The following is a 21,012-nucleotide window of genomic DNA, read 5'->3' on the forward strand; positions in this document are numbered from 1 at the left end:
GGGACCAGTACTGGGTGTGTGAATGTATTGAGAAAAAAGCCTCAAAGCTGAGATTTTTTAGAACCGTTGGGGTCTGCTAAGTCTGAATTTCAGGATATTCATTGCACAGGGTAAGTCTTGGCTGATGCCAGATGGAGAAAACCCCCCAATTTTGGAAGTGCCAGATGTCTGTGAAAGACAACTGACAAACTCCCTTTGCCTTTTGTGGTTCTGGATCATGCTGCAGTGCATCTACTGCTGCTGTAGCTATAGCCGCATGTGCCTTGTCCTCCCCCGATGACATCTCCTCCTGGCAGGAGTGGCATCTGTTTGGCTGCATCCAATATATACGTGCAAAACGGTCTGGCTTTTGCTCCTCGGCCCTGGAGAGGAGCTGTCGGATGCACATAGCGGAACGCAGTACAATGCAGGTTTATAAAGCACATGAAAATGCACATTTGAAATACCCTGTTTCCTTTCCGTAAATGGCACAATAAGAAATGATCTCTTGGGGACAAGATAGCCAGCAGATGGGCAGGGAGCAGGTCACATCTGGGACACGGGAAGAAGCCATAAGGAATGCACAAGGAGTGCCTGTCACTTACTCGACGAGATCTATCGGAGAAGAGAAAAACTAAACCCCTGTCCTGCTCGGTCAGCCCACATGTTTGTCTAGATGGTTTCAGTGACCTTATATACACTATGAAACAGGTGTCTGTGGCCATGCTGGGGCACGATGGAGGGCTGTGGGCAGAGGGGAAATGGGCCAAGCCAGAGAGAATTGTGCACTGAGAAATCTGGGCTGAACACTGCATTTGTGCTGCACTTCTTGTAGGGGCTGTTAAAAAGCAACACTTAAAGCCACCATGAAGGGATGTCCTAAAAATAGGTTTCAGAGTATCCCAAGGCAGCTGTGAAGAAGCACCCCCATTCAGAAAGGCAGAAGGGCTGGCAGTTTTCTGAAGGCGCGGGCCTCATTTGTACAGACAGCAGGGAGAATCTGTGCACCAGAAAGGTGTCAGCCAGGCAAGCCAAGCAGCCCAGGAGTAAAAGCATCAAATTGAAAAGCTGAGTCAGACAAGGATGGAAAACAAAGACCTGGCAGAGCTCAGCCGGTCAGATTTGTCTGCCATCCCATTTCCTATAGTCGCCTCTATTTAATAAATATGTCCAATACCCGCTGGGCTTTGGGGCAGCCTGAACAGCTTCATGAAGGTTTCAAATTTATTTCTATTTTCACAGACATTCCACTTTTGATGTTGAATAAACTGTGATTTATTTAATCTAAACCAATCCTGGCTGTTGTTTGGCTTACAGCTGCAAGCAGTCCCAAGGACTGGCTAATTGGTCCTTCCACCTTTAAGGGATGAAGCTGTCTCTGAGGATATGTAGCCCCAGTTGAATTCAGGCTTTCGATCTGAAAAGCACAGGCACGTACATCTTCCCACCTGCCACGTATCAGCGTTCTGCCGGTACCTGAGACCAAGACATGGGAAAAAGCCTAGAGGTGAAACAGACCTGGAGAAGACAAAATGAGGGTTGCTATCTCTGAGATTTAAGCTTTGGAAATGTCATGTCTCACTTGGTGCCTTTATTTCCACCTCTCTAGCTCTAGATTCAAGGTATTGATCTCTGTTAACAAGGTCGCCTTCACATCCTGAAGGAACAGGGGAAATAAGGAAGCTTGAATTCTGGAGTACTGCAAAATCTACGCAAAGAAGCTTGTTTTTTATTTCAGAAATACCGAGGATCAGTGTCACTGGTATGAGCTGCCTGAAGGGGCTATTTTTGTTCTTTGGAAGCTTTCCCCTCTATTCTTGCACAGATTAATTATGAATATTTATGTATATAGCATCAAAAATGTGATAAGCAGTTTGCAGGCTGGCTTGCAAAATATGTATACCATATTGCAAAAATCAGCTCTCTCTTCTGGGCTTTGTGCCTGGTCACTCACTCTTTCTAAATAGCTAGCAAAGAACAGAGACAACATACATTCATAGCACTGCCACCTCTATTCAGAGCAAGAAGAAACTGGTGCAGTCAGGAACTGCAGTTTGTGTTAGTTTAAGATCAGCTCCCTGTCACTCAGACCATGCTTCTGTTAAAACATTGATAATCCTTTCTCTGAGATCGGCTGGGCCATGGCACAGATTTAACAGGAAGAATTTTCCTCTGCCCTTTAGTGAGACACAGCATTTGGGCTAAATTTGCAAAGATCCAGTACTATTTTAAGATCTACCTGGGAACCTGGTGTCTGTCAGCTATCAGGATCCTGAGCATTTCTAGCCATCAAAAGTTGCAGAGTGCTTTATTGAAAGAGGAACACTAAGCCGTCTGTGCAGGGGAGACTCCTACTCGGGGAACTGCAGTATGATGATTTCAAATTACTTCTCTGCTGCTCCAAAAAATAGCATAAATTAATATATGCTGTTAAGAAACTGCCACATGCTGCCCCAAAGCTGACAGTAATGGAAAGAGTATTTCCAATACAGATGGTTTGTTAGCTGACTTATGCAAATAGGCATATTGAAAGAGAGGAGCTATTGCTAAATATAAAGTAAGTCATACCGTCCTACAACATGTGTGAGCTGCCAGAGAACTATGCAGACTATCTGTAAGGAGCAAGTCCAGTGATTTCGATCAGACTGTTAATACACACACACACACACACAAAAAGTGTATTCCTAGGTAATAATAAGCTCTGCCTTTCTAAAATTACAAATTCAAATGTCCATTGGAGTCACAAGTGGCATTTCTTTCACCATATTTGTTTATGAGTCTGTGCAACCCAAAACATGTCTATTATCTTTCACAAGCCTGTAAAGAGAGAATACTGCATTGCTTCAATATTAATGCTTAGTGCAATATTTGTGAATTAAATTGTGAATATAGCAAAAGAGAATCTGTCTGGACCATTCACAGAATGAGCTTTGATATCCTTTCAGTAAGTAAAAAGCCGATGGGAGACATCAATAATTTATTAGCACTTGGATTACATCCTCCAGTGCTTGTAGTTTGCTGCCTTCTTGGAGGACATGAGGACAAAGGCAATATTGTTTCTGAGGTTGTGAAGTCTTTGCATACTCTAGTATGTTGCTGCTGACAAAGGATGCCTCATTTTGAGGGGCATTTTGACTCTCAGTGTGCTGGTCACAGCTCCAGGGACTGCAGCAGGATGAACAACCAGCCTGTTGTCGTGTGATGCTTTTCCAATTAACAGCATGAAATGAGCCAGGTGGTACTCGTACCACCCCGGCATGCAGGCACCCCTGGTATAATCAGCAGGCTTGGTGCCCTGAGAGGCCTGGGCTTTAACGGACAACGGACAAAACTTCTGGGGATCTGATGCAGCTGGAAGGCATGAGTGACACCCACGCAGACATGAAGCCCACAAGAGCCATTCTCTAGAGGTGAAGTGCTCCTCATTGCTTGTTATCTCCTGCCACTGTCATCTCCTGTCACTGCCCACTGTCTTCCCTTTAATTCTCAACCCATTTCTACACTCTAGGCTTTTTGCTTCCACACTGTCTCCCTTCCATTCTCTTTGATGTCCCCGCCCTGCCTCCTGCCATCCTTCCTGGTGGCAGTGATGCCTATTCTCAAGCTCTAAGCTTAGAAATGTTACTGCCACATTGCACAGATATGTCAGAATTTGCACTGACATTCGCTCCTTCCTTTCAGAATGAAATGCTCTCCCTTCTCATCTATTCCTCTGGCTTGTGCCTTTCAAATTTGGCACCCGTTTCTTATTTCTATCTTTCCCTTATCTTGCTCCTTCTGATATGCTGTTTCCTACACCTGAACACCCACTGTCTCCCACAACTTCTTGCTTCCTGGATTTTTCAATCTTTAAGTGCTGAGAAACCTTTCCCAGTTCTGTTCCTATCGCTGTCAACAAGAGCTTCATCTCCCCTTACACCATTCTCTTGAGTCGTTACCAAGATGCACTTAAGAATAAGCAAAGGCTATTCCTCTGCCAACTGTATTGGAGCAGAATCCAATCACTCTTTTTCCTGCTTCTTCAAACTGTTGCTCTTCCTTTTTGAGGCTGCTGATGAGGGAGGACATCTCCAACCTCCATGGCCAGAGATGGAACAGATACTGTCCTCTCAGCCCCAGGTAGGACATGAAGGGCCATAGGCAGCATGAGCGACCTACTGCTGCTTCTGCCCTTCTCTGTGCACAGGAGTTTTGTCTTCTGCTGGTGCTGATATTTCCTATTCCATGTATGCTGAACGTACCTGTGTAAAATGGGACAGGTGTTCTGAGAGACAGGCAGCAGCAAAAGGCCATGCCTACAGTAGTCCACCAGCATCCTGAGGCTGCTGGTGCTGCTGCTCATGTACCAAGCCTGAGCTGATGTACCCTGCTTTGCAGTGGGATTTGGTAGCTTGGCTTGCAACTAGCCAGGTTCTGTCCACAAAGTGCTTTGGAGAAAATGAGGGTAAAAGTCTTTTTACAAATGTTGTAAAGGCGTTCCAATTTTAATGGGGTGCTACAGACAACACCAAGGAATTACACCCCCCAGATTCTCTCTCCTCGGCACTAAGGGACTTTGTAAATCAAAGGGAGCAGCAATGGAAGAGTCTGTTCAGAATATTTTGTTATCTTAAATAGGAAAGAGATGTCCTTAGACACACTGGCTGACCAGAGGAGCAATCCTAGGCTAGGCAAATCAGCAGCAGCTCCAAGCACCAAAATGTGGCGTGTATGGCTAGATGAAGAGAAAATACTTCTGGCCCTTAGCAGGAAGTACCTAACTATCATGGGGCTTGGCCAACTTCTTTCCCAAGTTAAACTTGGAACCCAAATCTATCCATCGAGCTCCACAGCTCACAACTTTTGATGCAGAACAGCCATCTGGGCAGTGCCATTTCAGAGCCAAGTCAATGATTTGGAGAGTTCCCAACATTTTCCCATGGGAAGAAAGCTGGACAGTTGCTGCTGCTGTATGTCTGTAGAAGGCAGGCTGCCAGTGCTCAGGGCTGTTGTCCAGTGCCAGACAGACTCTTAAAATGCATGGCCCTCAGTGACAAACCAAAATGAAAAGGTGCACATGCACATCTAAGCAATCAATGCTTCCACACAGTGACACTGAGCAAGCACTGGAGCGATCTCTGCTGTTTCCCCTGTAACTGTGCTACTGAAGAAAAGGGCTTTTAAATGCTGGTGTTGCTAGCGGAACCGCTTGCTGCTAACAGGAGGGGGGCTCTCTGCCTGTGAGCTTCTCTCTGGCCACGATCAACTTCTTTGCTCCTGACACAGGCAACTGTCATGAAAGATCACAATAGCTATAAATACCTCAGAAAATAAAATTAAAAAAACAACATGGAAAAGAACTTGTTGTCAGGCAAATAACAAGTATAAAAGAGTCCTCTAGAAAGATGCTCTCACATCAATCTGCTAGAGAAGTGTGTACAGCTGAAGCTTTCTGATGGCTTCACTTCCATCACGAAGTACCACCGAGTGAGGCAACAGTCCTGTTCTGCTGCCAGGCACACACCAAACTTCACAAGCACTCAGCCTCTGGAGAAACAGAGTGCCAGTTCCTACCCTGCAGAAGACTGGCAAAGCCACTTCTTCAGCGTATGAGGTGGCAACAGAGTTCAGAAGTGACTCGGCACTATGTACCCATGCCACATCTAGGTATTAGATATCCCGTGTGATACCAATACAGTTCTGGTAGTTTCCTTAGAATAATTCTCTTCCACCTTTCTGGGCTGTCCTTTTAGACAGTTGTTTCTCATCAGGCTGCTTATCTCTCCCTACCCAGAAAGTTGGGTGAAGCAGTGTGTATTGCTACTTGAGCAGCAGAAACGCACACCACCTGCATGCTCCTCTGGGAACCCACAGCTTTCCATGTCACTCCCAAGAGACACAAAACCAGATACGGCCTCATAAGACCCATGGGGAAGTACTTCTGAAAATGAGGCACAGCTCCTCACCACAGTCCTTTACATTTCCAAAGATAAAGGCAAAAGCCCAGCTCTGCATGACTGCAGTTAGTTCTGTCAGTCCATGTCATCAGGACATCATGACCATCACTGTTAAAAACTCTTGGCAGACCTAGCAGCATCGGAACAGCTATTTAGAGTTAAGTCCTTCAGGCCTGGGTCCACTGGCAGTACCAGCTGTGCACGTACCTACACCGAATACTGAGCTCCCTAAAGTGAATGCATTGCAGAGGCCATGCTTTTCATTCTCAGGGTGTGAGTTGGAGTCTAGAAGAGGTGAGCTTTCCACAGTGCTCCTTTCAATATATATCCTGGCTAGTACAGATGGGATTTGGATAAAGGATGAAAGCATCACTCTTATCCTGTTCTGGCGCAGAAGTATAAGGTTTTCCCCCTAATACAACAGTAAATAATCTGAAAAGAAAGGAACAAATTCTGATATGTCAACAAAACAGCCAGTTCTTCCGGAGATTTTCCATGGAGGATAATCAACTGAGCATATCCAGTGCTTTAAACTGTCTTAAGCTGCATGAAATATCAGGCTTAGGCACTTTGACAGGCTTCCTTTAAAATCTATGACAGTAGACTTGAACACATCCACTACGTTGCTCAGATTTTGGCAGACAGATCCCATAGCAGCAGCCATGACAGACACTCCCCTCAGCCCAGAGAAGCTGAATTTCAGAAATGTTGCTTTCCTCACTGATAGCAGGGGCAGAGGGCATTGTCAGGCACAGTCAGCTCAGACACTATTTTCATTTAGAGCCTTCTGTGAAGCAGTGACTGTCAATGACGACGCATTCACCATCTGTGCAAACACTGATTTTCACCTGCAATACTCTTCAGAGGCAGCATTTGAATGCTTGAGAAACACATTTGCTTGACTGCCCCTTCTAATTTCCACAGCAGTCTGTTCTCTCAAGTCTCAGCTGTATGGCAGCTTGCTTTTGGCTGGATTTTACTTCAATGTTGTAATGAGGGGAGGAAAACCCAGTGTGATATAGATATGTTACTTACTGAGCAAGAAATATCTTTATTTGCTGAAGATGTGTGTTATTTCAGGATATTGTCATTTAGTCTGATAAAAATGGCATTTCTATAGAAACAATTGATAGAACAAACAACAAAAAGGAAATCCCATACTAACTGTCAAAAGCCAACATAATGTTTGGCAGATGCATTGCTAGAGATGAGTAAATACTCTCCTGTTTCGGGCTTTTAAAATACAAAATCTTCCCCCTCACTCACACGGTTAAATCAATTCACATTGGGCATGGATGTGTGCTTTTTATTGGTAAGCAAGTAGAAGTTTGATTTAAAATATCCCTGCTTTGCCTTGTCCCAGGGATGCCCAGCAGCCTTTGCTCCGTGAGGTCTTACTGCCGTGGAGTCCCAGAGTTCCACCCCAAAAGTAGCCCAGAGCTGCAGAAAAAGCCACTCAAGGCTCTGTGGGTGGATCTCTGAAGATACTCAGACACACACATTATCTCTGCTCACCTATCATGTTCTCCCACCGGCAAGAAAGCTGCCATTGACTGGCCAGAATCCCATTTTGCTCTCATGCATGCACACTTCTTTAAGAACATACGTAGTTTTTTCACTACCACAGAGAGTACCAATGTCCTGTGCATGACACTGCTGTGTGTAAGTCCCTACTTTGCTGGCTCGGGGCTCTCACGCTTCCAAGATGGATTCCTGCAGACATTGGTGTTGATGTGCAGTGCAACAACTCCTTTGAGGCATGACATACTGCCATTCCTTCTGAGTTCAGTGTTGAGCCCTACCAGAGTTGAACCTTTAGCACAGGTGAAAACTTACTACTGAACATTCTGTCCTACCAGATGCAACGCTTTTTTACAAGGGAACACAAGTAAAGACTTCTATCTTGGACCAATCCCTTATTATCACCTGTTCTCCATTCTGAAGCACACCTGTGTGATGCCTACCACCATGCTCTCCAGCTACTCCGTTCTTGTCTGCAGTTTCTGTCTTCTGGCAACAAAACACTAGGATCATCTGTCTTCTTGGTCACCAGTTACTTAGGCAACTCATCCTAATATTTATCAACTCTGCAACACAGATAATACTGTTGCATTTACAGATTTACCTTTTCTAATCGCACCAAGGCCACTGCCATATTATCTTTGTCGTCCTGATCCCTTCCTTCTTATAATCCAGTGAGAAAGCATTTCGCTGTAGGCCCTCATGCTTCTCTGCTTTGGAAGACCAAAACCATACTTCAGGAAGTCAGGTGAAACTATTTGCTTGTGGTGAGGTAGAAGAAGGGGATGAGGGAGATTGTCAGGGCTTGTGAGAAGACTGACAACCTTTTAAAATCTCACAAAACAGCTCCCCTTAAGTGAGGAATGTTTGAGTTCACCTCCACAGACTCTTAGAGATGCTCTGGTGGGAATATGTTTGCTATAATAGCTCAGCAGATCCACGCAAGTGTGTTGGTACTTATAATTTATAGGATAAATATGAAGATGCACACACATTATAGAGGATTGAAGCTGGGTTAATTAACATTGATAATATACAGCTGTGGGCTGGCTGCAGGGGCGGTGGGTTGGCTGATGTAGGTAAGGTGCAGCTGTGGCTGGTTCTGTTAAGAGGTTGGGCAGCCAATGAAGAGAGAGCAGCCAAGAGAGAAAGAAGAAGCAGAGAGTGTGCATGTGTGTCCTGGATGAGAAGAAACAAGGAGAAGGCAGCAGAGGGACTGGCATGAAGAGTATGTTGGTATGTGATGGTAAAAGACCTTGTTGTAGCTGGCTAGTTTGGAGAGTGCTGTGATGACATATGATTTATTGATAAAGCATAAACTATATATAGTGCCCTTAACTGTATTATTAAAACTGAAGGTAAATAATTAATGGAATGAAGAAAAGATACATAAAAATCTGGCAGTTTTAATGGGAAGTAGTCCTGTCTTGCCATAATTAAAATTGAATGTAGTTGGAGTATGTTTGTATACCTTTCTGACAAAAAGAATTCTTTGCCCACTTCACATGCATGCAAAGAGATTTTGTGTAGCCGCAGAACCTGTGTAGTCAGGGTGAGAGAAATCAGGGAAGAAAAATGCTTATGGCTGTCAGGCTTGAATGCCACTCCACACTCGGGACAGGATTACTGTCTGGGGGCATTGACCAGTTCTGCCTGGTTGACCCTCAGATTAGGTTTAGATTAGATACAGCTTTGCATAGTTCAATGCTGGCCAGTCACATGAGAAGTATTACAGAAAGGTACAGGCTTACTTCAGCAGAAAGCAAGAGACAAAGCTAATGTTTTCTATGATTAGAATCAGAGGACTATTCAAAGCAAAACTCGGCTAGCAATTCGTTATGTCTTCACAGGCACCTTTCCTGGGTTTAAGAGAAAAAGATGACAGGAGGACCACCCCGAAGCACCATAACTCAAACAGGCCACCTTACTGAATTGACGCAGTTAAAAGACACAGAGAGTCAAATATCCTGTAATGCCTTTAGTGTATCTTTTTCCACTGGATGAGCAGTCATTCATTTACATAATTTCCATACTAATAACATGAGTAGGGCTAAAGTGACCTTATAACTACTTATTAAATTCCCTGGAGTCAGAACAGCTCGTAAGTAGTTGTCTGATGGTCTGTCATGTTAAGCGTCTGACGAGTGGCCAGGGGTCTTGGACGGGGAGAGACAGCCCTCTCATTGAGTCACGAGGTTCAGAAAGGATCCCCTTGCTTTCTAAACCTCTTGGAGAGGATTTTAGGTGCATCTAGATCCAATCCTAGTCTCAGACTTGGTCAACAATTTTAAGTCTAAGGGATTTTATGTACAGCCAGTCATTAGAGTCAACATTTGCCCGTCAGAGCCCAGTTTAAGGAGGAAAAATAGATGAGTTATTAAGGTGACAGATATAACAAGTTTGGAATTGCTTTTATAAATACGCTTACTGCAAAAATCAAGTTTGAGTGAAGAGTTCGGTGCTTTTGTTAACAATATTATCTGACATAGTCAGAGGTGCAAAACTTACCAAAGAGGTATCCCTGCTTGGGGAGAAGAGAGCTCCACACCTGTCGAACTGCCTACTAGTTTGAGTTCTTGTTCTCAAAAAAAGATTGTAAAATGCCAGATTTTATACTCGTGGTGAGGTGGGCCTAATCAATTGTTGTGTGCCAATTGGCCCTTAACAAGGTATCAATTCTGGAAGGTCACTTGGGCTTGATGGTTCAGTGTAGAGTGGGGAAGATTTGGTACAGGCAGATTTATGATACAGATTCACAGTTACAAATGTGTGGGAGTCTTCCTGGCCTTCAGTGAATCAACAGGGGGCTGTGAGGCCCCTGCCTCGCCCCAGGTGTCAGTCAGTTTGCTTGTTAGTACACATCCATTATGTGTTTTGTGAGATAGGCATGCTGCCCAAGCCAAACTCCCAAATCCACTTTGAGCCAAATACAGTCATTGTTAGGTCAGGACGGTGGAGGGGAGCACACCACTACATGGTCTAAACAGTCCCAACACTCAACCCAAACATGCTCCAATGCAACCACTGCCAAGGCCTCCCTGCCTTACTGTCCAAGTAAGAGAACCCAAATGCCTTCGTTGGGGTCCACAGAAAATTGTTCCCAAGTTCAGCTGCAGCAAAGCCTCGAAATGCAAGAAGTCTTCTACTCACACCAGTTCATCTGCCAAACCCCTGTGTGAAATCAATGGCATTCTCTTGTCTGGTCTGAAGATAAATGGTGCAAAACCCTAAAAATCCCCATTCCACCTTTTGTCTTAAGTGGAGGCACAATCCACTGATTTCAATAGATTTTGGAGCAGCTCTATGTGACCTTCACTGACACAGAAGCAATGACAGACAAATGCTAACAAAGCACCAAAGGAAACATTAAACTTCCCACTTTGGTCATCCAGGCCACCAGCAATGTCTGGAGGTTCTACAGAGAAAGGAGTAGAAACTGCTGCTGTTGAGGTTTAACTGCAAGAATCTTGAACAATTATTTCAAAGTGTTTCTCGTGTTCCAAGCCAGCAGAAACTGGGAATGATGACATTAAGTGGCAGATTGTGGTGGTAGGGTAACAGTTGATTTTGGTGAAATGGAGAATTTGATGCCACATTTCTCAGCAGTCACTGCTATTCCTGAATGAGGTTTGACTTTACTATGATACCAGTTCCTTTAGGGAGTGCAAAGCAGAGCTCCACCACAGCTATGAACTGTAGTCTGGCAGGGCAGCATCAAAGCATCACTCCAAATGCTCTCAAGGCTCCCTTCTGATAATCTCCAAATGTAATTAAGAGCAGGTCTATTTATTTTTCCTGCTAGAGGCACCTATAAGCACTATATATAACAGTAGTAATTGCTCAAACACCTGTGCTAGAATAGGTGGTAGAAAAAACTCCACTCATAGGTTAGAATTGAGGTCATGCTTAGGTTTTCTAATGGGGCATCTTCAAGTGATCTTGGTGGTTCCTTACTTCAGGAATGCTCAACAACCTAAAGGAGTGCAGTTATCAGCTTCACCATCTCAGGAACATGGTTGATTGTCAGAAAACACAGAACTGAGATGTTTTTAGTCCAGCATTTTCAGTAAGAATTTCAATTTTGTATGAGTTCATTACGGCCCTAGTTCCCTGACACTGTGGTTAAGACTGGCTGGCTGTTGACTGGATGGTTTGTCTTCATTTATGTAGACTGAAGTGCTTTCAGTGCTCATAATGGATACTACTTGTTTCCAGCTGTAATTTTCTTGTAGTATCACAGCTTTCTGAAGGGATAAAACCCCCCAGTGAGATCCAGTAGTGTAGGAAGTGTTGCATTTCTGACAGCATGAGGGCACTTGTGGTGAGTCGTTCCAAAACAGTGGGCCCACCTGTTCCAGCCCAAGCCCAGGTTACAGTCTGTGCCTGTTCACATGCCCACAGAATTCATCTCCCAGGTAAAAAAGCTGAAAGGTGCCAAGCACTAAAACTAATGACCAATATTAACATCAAGGCTTCTCCAAGTTCTGACAGCTTTCCAGTAGTTTTCAATAAAGCTTGGCACATATAATAAAGCAATAATCAGACATGAAAAGTACATTACAGCCGTGTTTATATAGCTTTGTCTATCTGCCCTCCTGAAATACCTCATCTCGGGCACATCAGTGCCCTCTAATACTGAAAAGGCACAGATCCCACATTTACATAAACTGTATTTCTATGTGTGCAGACACACGCTATGGGGTGTAGGTGCCCTGTATTTAGATCCAACGCAAACGCCTGGGAGAACCTGCACAGAAGCAAACCTGGGACAGGCAGTCCAGCGACGGGGCCCTCCTTCAGGAGCAGCCAACCGCCACCAACAGCGGGCAGCATCCCCACGCCTTTCTCCCCCGCCAGCGAGGCGACCGGCCCGGGACCTGCCTCACAGGCTCTGTACTGTGCGCTCCACGTACCCACCCGCGGTCCGGGCTCCAGCACACCGCGGGCCAACCGCCTGAGGGGAGGGAAAATGGCGCCGCCCTGCCCCCGCAGCCGGCGCGCTGCTGGCAAGGGAGGGCGGAAGTGACGCGCGCCGGGCGGAAGTAGCTGTTGCGAGGCGGGCGGAAGTGGTGGCGGCGAGAGGCGCGGCGCGGCCTGTCCGCAGGTGGGTGGCGGGACGCTCACCCCGTGGGGGTGCGGGGTCCCCGGGGCAGCCGGTGGTGCCTCGGGGCTTCGCCTTCACCCTAGAGTAAAGGGGAGCGCGGCTACGGGCGCCTCCGGGACAGCGGCCGTGCCGCCGGGCGCTCTGTGCTGCGGGGCCCGGTTTCGCTGGGCCCCCGCCCCGAGCAGCTCTCGCCGGTGAGAGGCCTCGCCAGGCCCCGGGCCTGGCCGGTATCTGCTCGCCTCACACCTCGGTTCGCGTTCGCTCAGGGAAGGCCCGCGAGGGCCGTAAAAGCGGGAGGGAGCATCGGGGCGCATCAGCTCTTCAGTCTGTTCATAGTAGCTTGTTGCTTTTTGTCTTGTGCCATGCCGGTGCCTCTGCATTGCAGGGAGTCTTCGGGCAGGCGGGGGACAGCAGTGTTTTTGGAGGGAGGGTGTTGTATGAGTGCACACGGTATGTCTCTGACAGGCAGGGTAACAGTTGGGGTCTTACGTGACCAGCGTGATGTTCTTGTGGCTTTTGCCTGGGGTTTTCCTTCTGGGAGGAGGGTCTTTGCAGGTATCTGCCTTCTCTGTAGCCGACAAAAGTTACTGCCTGTCTTGTGAAGTCTAGCTGTTTTAAACTGCCGGTCGTTACAATATTGTGCACAGAAAGTGCTTTTGTGGCAGAGCAGAGCATGCACATCACCATTTTGCAACGTAGCCAAGAACCCGGAGTGAGGCTTTCACTGACTGCTAATCTAGAGCAGAGGAATCATACTTTCCATTGACTGCTCAGCTGCAGCGGAGAGGCTGAGATGTGACCCTTTGCTTCTTTTAATTACTTATCTCAGCCAACAATGTCTGAAGAAACACATTAATTTGAGGCACTGATTGTGACAGCAGGACCTTGTGTTCTTCTTTGACCTGGATCTGATAACTTTAGCAAAAGAATGCAGAGTTGTAGATTTAAGAATGGGGAGCAGGGCGGAGACAGGATTCAGAAATCAGTAGGAGTCACAGTAGGAGATGATCCTTTGCTTTTACATGCTACCTTTTTTTCTTTTAACTGTGTCTAGTTCATGGCTGTTGTAATGTAAGTGTCTCCCATGGGCTGTAGGGCTCTGCTGCCGCAGAAGAAAAATGCATTGTACATGCAGATGAGCTAGAATAAGATTAAAACCCTACAGTGTTGGATTATATCAAGTAGTTTTTTGTAGCCTGATGGCACCTTTAAAAACCTTGGACAGGAGTGGAATGGTACTTTGCTCAAACAAATGTTGTGCCTGATTTTTAAATGGTTTTTTATGTCTGCTGAGAGTAGTGGCAGAGGTTGGTAATATATGCCTCAGAAGCTTAAATGCTGCTTCTGAAAAGCGTTGGAAGAATATTCTAGACCTCAGTTTCTCTGTAAAGTAAATGCTATTCTCTGTGATACGCTGGTGCTGCATTAATTGGTGATTAGGGTCTTTACTGTCTTAACTGGATTTGTTTCTTAGACTTATACTTGAGCTGAAGTTCGTTAATTCAAAAGTGGATCTTGGCACTTAAAACAGTCTGTGGCTTTATTGCCTTCTGTGCTTTTGCATCTTTTTAGTCTTAGATTGCTGGTCCCAGCTGCATTTGTGAAATGGATGTAGATGTAATGTAAAATTCCTGCAGCACTGATGGGCTTTTCAAACAATATCCATGGGAAGTCCAGAGCATGGCAGGAAACTATTTATTGAAACTTCTGGTGCAGACAGGGGATACAACAGCAGATTATAGTGTATTCACATAATAATCACAATGTTCTGGTGTGTATAGGTGCTCGTGGTCTGTTGACAGTATTTCTGATCCCTTACATGCATTCCTAGAACAATAACTTCAGCAGGTTGCATATGTTGGCTAGATGGTGGTCCCTCTGGGCACATAGTTTGTGTGTGGTTAGCTTTTAATTACCCAGTTGTGAGATTGGAGATAACCAGACCATAGGATGCTGGGGTTAGTGCTGATCATCAGTAGTTTTCTTGCATGTTTTCTCTGAGTGCTGGTGAGTAAGAATTACTCCTTATGATGGCCGGGTGAGTGTTGCCTATGTGCTTAGATGGCTTCCTGGGGGCTTGAAAAAAGGTACTATTAAGAAAGCAAACTATTTTCACTACATTCTGTCTCCAAGTCCTGTATGTATTTAAGCAGTTTCTAGCTTGTTGGACTGCAGAAGGACCAAGTCGAAGGCCTCAGTTTGAATTTCTAGACCCTGTTAGAACATGGAAAGAATGCATTTAAAGCTTTTGTCTATTTTTGCGCCAAACTAATGCCCACCTTGATATTACCATCTTGAAACTTTACATTTGGATGGCCTCCACATTCATGTGGAAGGAGTGACTTTGAGGAAATGGTTCCTGGCACAACTTCTAACCTCTTTAGACAACGACTACATGGTTGACTTCTTGTGCCTGAAAATTCCCCAGACAAATGAAGGCAATTTCAAGTCCTGCTATATATTATTTTTGATTAACTTCTTTAATACACAGGAACTTGGACAAGCATATGTACATCCTAGTGTGGAAGAGGCTTAGTGCAGAAGTATTAGCAGCACACTTTGCTTATAAATGGGTGTTTTGCCTCTGTTAATCCTGGCATCCTCATTTGGGCTTTGAAGCCTGTCATGGTAGGGTATGAAATACTTGGCTTCTGATGCATGTGGCGCTACTTATGCATATCAAAGAGGGACCTCTCAACTGAAGTATGACTGTTGCAGCCCCTGTTGTGGCAGAAAACTCCATAAATAAACAGCAGGTAGGTGTGTGCTTATGCTAGGAGTGCACAAAAAAAGGAGCTGTCTGCAGAAGTTGCAGTTTTTGCTGTGCAGTTACAAGGAAACTGGGCTGAAAGGGAGTGTTTCTGCATTCTCAGCATCAGTCAGACCTGCAATGACATCCCAGGTGTTTGTGTGTTAAGTCCTTCTCCAACAGTAGCAAGGCATGGTAACCGGGTTCTCCCTTCCTGCCCTGAAATAGCCTTTGCTAGTGGCAGTGTTCCACAGATGTCCTTGGCAGCGCTGGTGGAGAAGTCGGGCACTTTCCTTGTGTGCTGGGGGAGGTTTTTATTGTTCCGAGGGTACAGGGAAGTTCCCCTGGCTGCTGCTTGTGCCATATGTAGGCTTGGTGTAAAAGGAAGCTGTTGTTCTGGGACTTTTGAGCTGACAGCTTTCATTAAGGTCAGTGTTTTGAGATGTCTGAAATCGAGCAACTAACTCGTGATGTTGGCACTGGATGAAGAGATCTGGTTCCTCAGCCACGGAGTGAATGGAGTCCCTGGAAACCTTGACACCTCTGAAAATCCGCTTTGTTTTGGTATACAAAGCTAAGTCTGAATGGTTTTAGTCCAGCTTTTGCACAAAATGAGGGGCAGGAAAAAAATTTCAGCAAGTCTTAATGGTTGGTGGTTTTACACTGAGGCCTTGATGTTAAAAAAACCCAAACAAACAACCAAATATAAAACTCCCTAGACCTCTTCATGCTCTTGGAACCAGCAACATCACATCTAACCAACCTTGGTCAGGAATGAGATCCCTGAAAATAGTATAAATACTGCAAGTGTAGGTCACAAATACTACATGAAGTAATTCTTGTGTCCGTTAGCATCCTTCCTGCAAGGCATCTCTCCACATATTTAACAATAAAGTATGGTAATAGCATAAAACAAAACATTGGCTTCAGGGCAGTGGCTGTGCCCACACAATGGTTGAGCTTTGTTTTGGTCTGAGATTAAGACAGAGATTCACTTCCAAGCTTTGCATTTTCTCATGTGTACAGCCTATCAATAAAGCAGATAATTGTAGTTTTAAAAATCCATATCCACTTTCCTTTCCAACTATGCAATAAATCATCATTGAGTCCTGATGGGCTTTTAAAAGTGGAAGAGATCAAATGTGTATAAAATATTTCAACATACCAAGTGTGGGAGGGTGTCAAGTCTGTAGCATTAGTGCTGATCAGTGATTCAATTAGTGTGGAACGTATTTGTAAACACTTTACTTGCTGCCTGTGAGAAATGGATTGATGGTCCTGGGCTTTGGGGATAGGAGGTGGGGAGTAATACTTGCAAATATTTTCATGCCCAGTAGATTGGAGGTGGAATAGTTGCCTTCCTAGTAATAGTAACCTGGAGGTAGAAGTCTTTATAAATACCACCCTTAGCTTTCAACCCAAAACTGGCCTGGGCAGTCAATAAAAATGCTTGGAATTAGCATGACTTCTGCCAATAATAGGGCAGTAAAAGAGCAAGAGAGAATGAATGCAGGATGACTAGATAAGGAAGAAAACCTTTTTTTTTTTGCTTGGGAGATTTGAGTGAGAAGGAGAGCAGAGACTGTGAGAGTGAGTGCATTGTCCAAATCCATGTGGACAGGCTCTTGCATCCTGACAGGGATGCTAATGAGAGGATCCTGAGAAGACTGTATGCTGGAGGCAGGAGGTTTGCATGATACTGTTCCTCTGATGTTCTTGATTGGTGTTGATCACAGAGTAAGTCAGATCTTTTGTCTTGGACCTGGTGCTTCTGTGGCTTTGTAAATCCAGGGCTGTGTTGTTGGCATTCTGGCAGTGATGCACTTGTTGGCTGGCTTTTTGCTGGATGGCTGCCATTCTGCTCCCAGCTGGCTGGTAGACCAGGTGTTGGCTTGTCTACTAGCATGTTGTTTGACAATGAAGAACAAGGTAAAGTGTTTGTCTGGGACTCTGGTACAACTAGTTGTGTCTTGGGGTGATCCTGAAGTAGGGCGGCTGCAGTATGTGCAGGAGTAGCAGAGTGGGACAAAAAGGAATACTTTTCTCTTGCTGTCCCCATCCTATCCCCAGGGAATCCAGTTCTGTAACCAGTTTTCTGTCTCCAGATGATTCCATGTGAACAGCACACAGGGCTGGGCTGCAGGAGCAAGAAGGCAGGATGTTGTCGAGACCAAAGCCTGGGGAGTCCGAGGCAGACCTGCTGCACTTTCAAAGCCAGTTCCTGGCAGCCAGAGCTTCACCTGCAGTGAAGATCATGAAGAAGGCAGACAAGAGGAGGGGGGAGGAAGGGAGCACAGATACTGAGAGACCCCCGCTACAGGACAGCAAGGACGTAGTCATGTTGGATGGTAATTTCCCTCGTGGGCTTCTTTGAATTACTAGGATTCTCAGTCAGTGTTCCTCAGTGCTTGCTGTTTCACCTCCCTGTCCACCCAGTGTTGCCTTTGCCCTGCATGTGTGCCCTCCTTGCGGTATTGTTTGACCATAGCCTTGTTGGAAAATGCACTTGTCCCATGTTAACTAGCATCCAGTAGAACACATTGCCATTGTCTACATTTATCAGCTGTCTGTTGTACCTTGCCAGCTTCAAGGCAAGAGGTGTTTTCTGTGATTTGTACTCATTGGACACTCAGTGCTTATTTTGCCATCTATCCAAACCCTGCTCTCGGTGTCTTTGAGTTTTAGCTCTGCAAACAGCTTCAGCTTTGAGCCCCCAGATCTGGCTTGATAAGCCCCCTTCCTGCAGTTTTGTTTTCCTTCATCAGTAGTAACTAACACTTCTGTAATGTTCTTAATGGTCTCAGAAGCTCAAAGCGCTTTCTTGAAACCAACAACTTAAGTCTTGCAGGTTCCAGGTAAGGAAATGCAATCCCAGTCTATAGATAGTGAAAAGGAGGCCTCGACTTGCTCGTGATCATACAAATCACTCACTGTTAGAGCTGGCAGTGGAAATGTGCTTTTCTGTGCCTGGACGCAACCTGCGGGGGCCTGTTTGTTTCTGTACAGCCTTGCTTCTTCCCGTAGTACTTGCAGTCAGGCCTCAGTACCCTTCTTAACTTTTGCAAGTCTTTGGAAAGACCTTTGTGCCAATACATAAAGAATACAGTTCTTGAGTGTGTTTCTCTCCACTACCCGGTGCAAGTCGGAAACAGAGGACTACTAATTGTCTTACTGCTTTCTTATCTTCTTTGTTTCTCGTTAGAGCAATAACAGGTGCTATTAGGGAGCCTTGGCCTGGTACCTATGAGTAACTTGACTATTTTTTTCTTATTATTTCTCCTCCCCAGATTTTCCTGATATTCTCCCAGCTCTAACTCCAGCTCCTCCAAAAAAGTCCAAGATTAAAAGTGCCTGTGTCCACTTTGAGGATGAAGATCCAGAGGAAAGACTGGAAAGGCATGATCAACACATTACAGCAGTCTTCAGCAAAATTATTGTATGTGTGGTTTTTTGGGTTTTTTTTTAGTGTGATGGTCTAGTGTGTGGGTTTTTTTTTTAATGCTCTGAAATGAGCAGTGGGCAGGGATGAAGGGTTCTGTTGCTGCTTTTTATTTCTACAGTGTAATGAAGCAGTTGTAGCATTGTAGACCTGTGTCCTGGAGCACCCTGTAAGAAAAAGACCTTTGGGTATATTTTTGCTCAGTTAAATATGGGTTTGAATCTGCGCTCCAGTCCAGAGTGCCTGCAGGTCACACTGCTTGCATGCAGGTCTGTGCTGTCATGTGGGTTTGGGTGAGTTTCTGGACTTCATAAGGGCAGTGTTCTCATTGTGCTCTGCACTGGCCTTAGGTTTTCCTTTATCTGATTCTTTGAGCAGTGTGTAGAGTCTGGCAGTCCAGCCTTTTGGAAAATAGCCTCACTTTGGCTCTAAATAGGCACAAGGTATTCTGAGCCTGACAGTGTTGTAGCAGAAGGCTTGTGATCTGCAGAGCTGAGAGATTTTGAGCCCACTATTAGCCCACATTATAAATGATATAAACATATCTGGCTGTTGCAGTGGTTTCTACAGGGTCTGAATTTTTTGCTGCAGGAACGAGACACAAGTGCAGTAGCAGTGAGCATGCCAGTGCCCACAGGAGACCCATTTCCAAAGACATTTCACCGCTCTGAGATAAAAAGCGAGGTAAGATTGGGAGCAGCTGTTTTGTGCTACCTTCATTAATGATTACAACTTCCTCACAACAAAACCTAATGCTTGGTGGGTGGTAGGGCTCAAAATAAGTGACTTGGCATGCTGGAGATGGTGAGCTAGCTCAACTTATCTCTGGCATTGTCAACTTAGTGTAGGAGAGAGTTCTACCAAGCTGCCATCAAGTAGGCACTCCATACTCTGCAGTTAAGTAACATTGGAATCCTTTTGGTTTAGGAAAAAGGCGATCCCCTTCAGCTAACTTCAGCGAGGTGGATAGCATCTGTGCTGCTGTAACAGAAAAACAAGCAGAACAGGATCAGTTCTCTGAGGAACAACCTCTGTTAATTTGTCCACCAGGTTTGATTAAGTCTGTACTTATGGAAGTTGCATCTGATTTCTCCTGGCATGACATCTGAGTATGGTTGCACAGGGTATCTTTTGCAGCTTTTTGGATTTTGGCATAATTTGTTTTCTGAGGCTGCAAAACGGGAAGCCATGGCTATTATCATCAGTTGTTGCTGTAGTAGCAAAGGCTGCTAGCTGAGTGGGAGTCAGATGCTGGGAACTGACATGTGATTGATAGCTGTGGTTGCTTTGAAGAGGTAGCTTATTTTGAAGGACAGCTTTTTGAAAGAAGAGAGTAATGCTTTTTCAACAACCAGTTCTGTTTACCTGATGCAGGAGTGCACATTGCAGCTACCAAATGTTCAGACTGCCTTTTAATCTGCTTCTTTGGACTGGGGACATGCAACAGTTTTCTTGCTTTGGATTTCCTGTGCATCCTGTACAAGGCTGTTCAGAGCCATGCCCTTCCATCGCCTAGGCAAGCAGCACAGTAATTTAGTCAGGATTATTTTAGCACCACTTGTCCGCTTCTTGCTGTGTAAATCACTTCACCCTGCTGCTCTCTAATCACCTTATAAGAAGCCTGTTCCAAGCCTGTGGTGAGCACGGTGCAGTACAGCCACATTTATCCTCAGAAATGCAAAGTATTCGGCTATGCAGTTTCCAAGCAGCAGGAAAGCTGGAGCTGTTGTGTGTGGTGATATTTTAGGTGTACTTGCCTGGCTTGAATTCACTTATAATTAATCATCTTCCTTCTCTAGGTAGCAAAAACATTCATGCTTTTGTCTCTCTGTCCTAACGTTAAACTGTGTGTTAAAAGAAGAATAGCACTTGCACAAAAAAGGGCAGGTGGCTGCCAGCAGCTTCTCAGTGTCATGTCCCAAAGTCTGATCTGAGGGGGTCTTCAGGATCAGAGCTGTACCTTTGTTAGTGGCAGGTGTGTGTGGGAGTCTGGAGAGGAAAGTGGTGACACATGGCTTCCCTGTTTGCAGGTGAAGGTGGGATCTGGAAGAAAAAGCATCTTTGCACAAAAGATGGCAGTGAGAAGAGCTGCTGAAAAGGCAGCAACAGCTCCCTCCGCTGCCGAGTGCGTGCAAGTAAGATCAGCTGCTCCCGATGCCCTGGATCCTGAGGGATCAGTGGGAGAGGCACCTCTCCCCACCAGCCGGGATGGTAAGTGGAGAAGGTTCTGCTTATCCAACCTATTGTATTTACATAGCCTTAGTGACCATTACATCAATGCACC

The 21,012-nt window shown here is 45.3% G+C and overlaps 1 protein-coding gene across 2 annotated transcripts in view; it reads left to right on the forward strand.

Moving 5' to 3' along the window:
- The first annotated feature begins 12,486 nt into the window (after window positions 1-12,486).
- Window positions 12,487-21,012, forward strand: part of RPAP1 (RNA polymerase II associated protein 1) — a 39,939-nt gene continuing 31,413 nt past the window's right edge. The window contains exons 1-5 of one of the 2 annotated variants that reach the window (XM_056346004.1): window positions 12,487-12,540; window positions 17,395-17,637; window positions 18,577-18,725; window positions 19,320-19,412; window positions 20,759-20,939. In XM_056346004.1, the coding sequence (XP_056201979.1) occupies window positions 17,448-17,637; window positions 18,577-18,725; window positions 19,320-19,412; window positions 20,759-20,939 (613 nt within the window). In that variant the 5' untranslated portion in view covers window positions 12,487-12,540; window positions 17,395-17,447. Of the gene's footprint in view, window positions 12,541-17,394; window positions 17,638-18,576; window positions 18,726-19,319; window positions 19,413-19,655; window positions 19,779-20,758; window positions 20,940-21,012 lie in introns of those variants that run through there. The other variant, XM_056346005.1, reaches the window with a different exon arrangement.

Source organism: Falco biarmicus, chromosome 7 (genome assembly GCF_023638135.1).
Source record: "Falco biarmicus isolate bFalBia1 chromosome 7, bFalBia1.pri, whole genome shotgun sequence".
Lineage (NCBI taxonomy): Eukaryota > Metazoa > Chordata > Aves > Falconiformes > Falconidae > Falco > Falco biarmicus.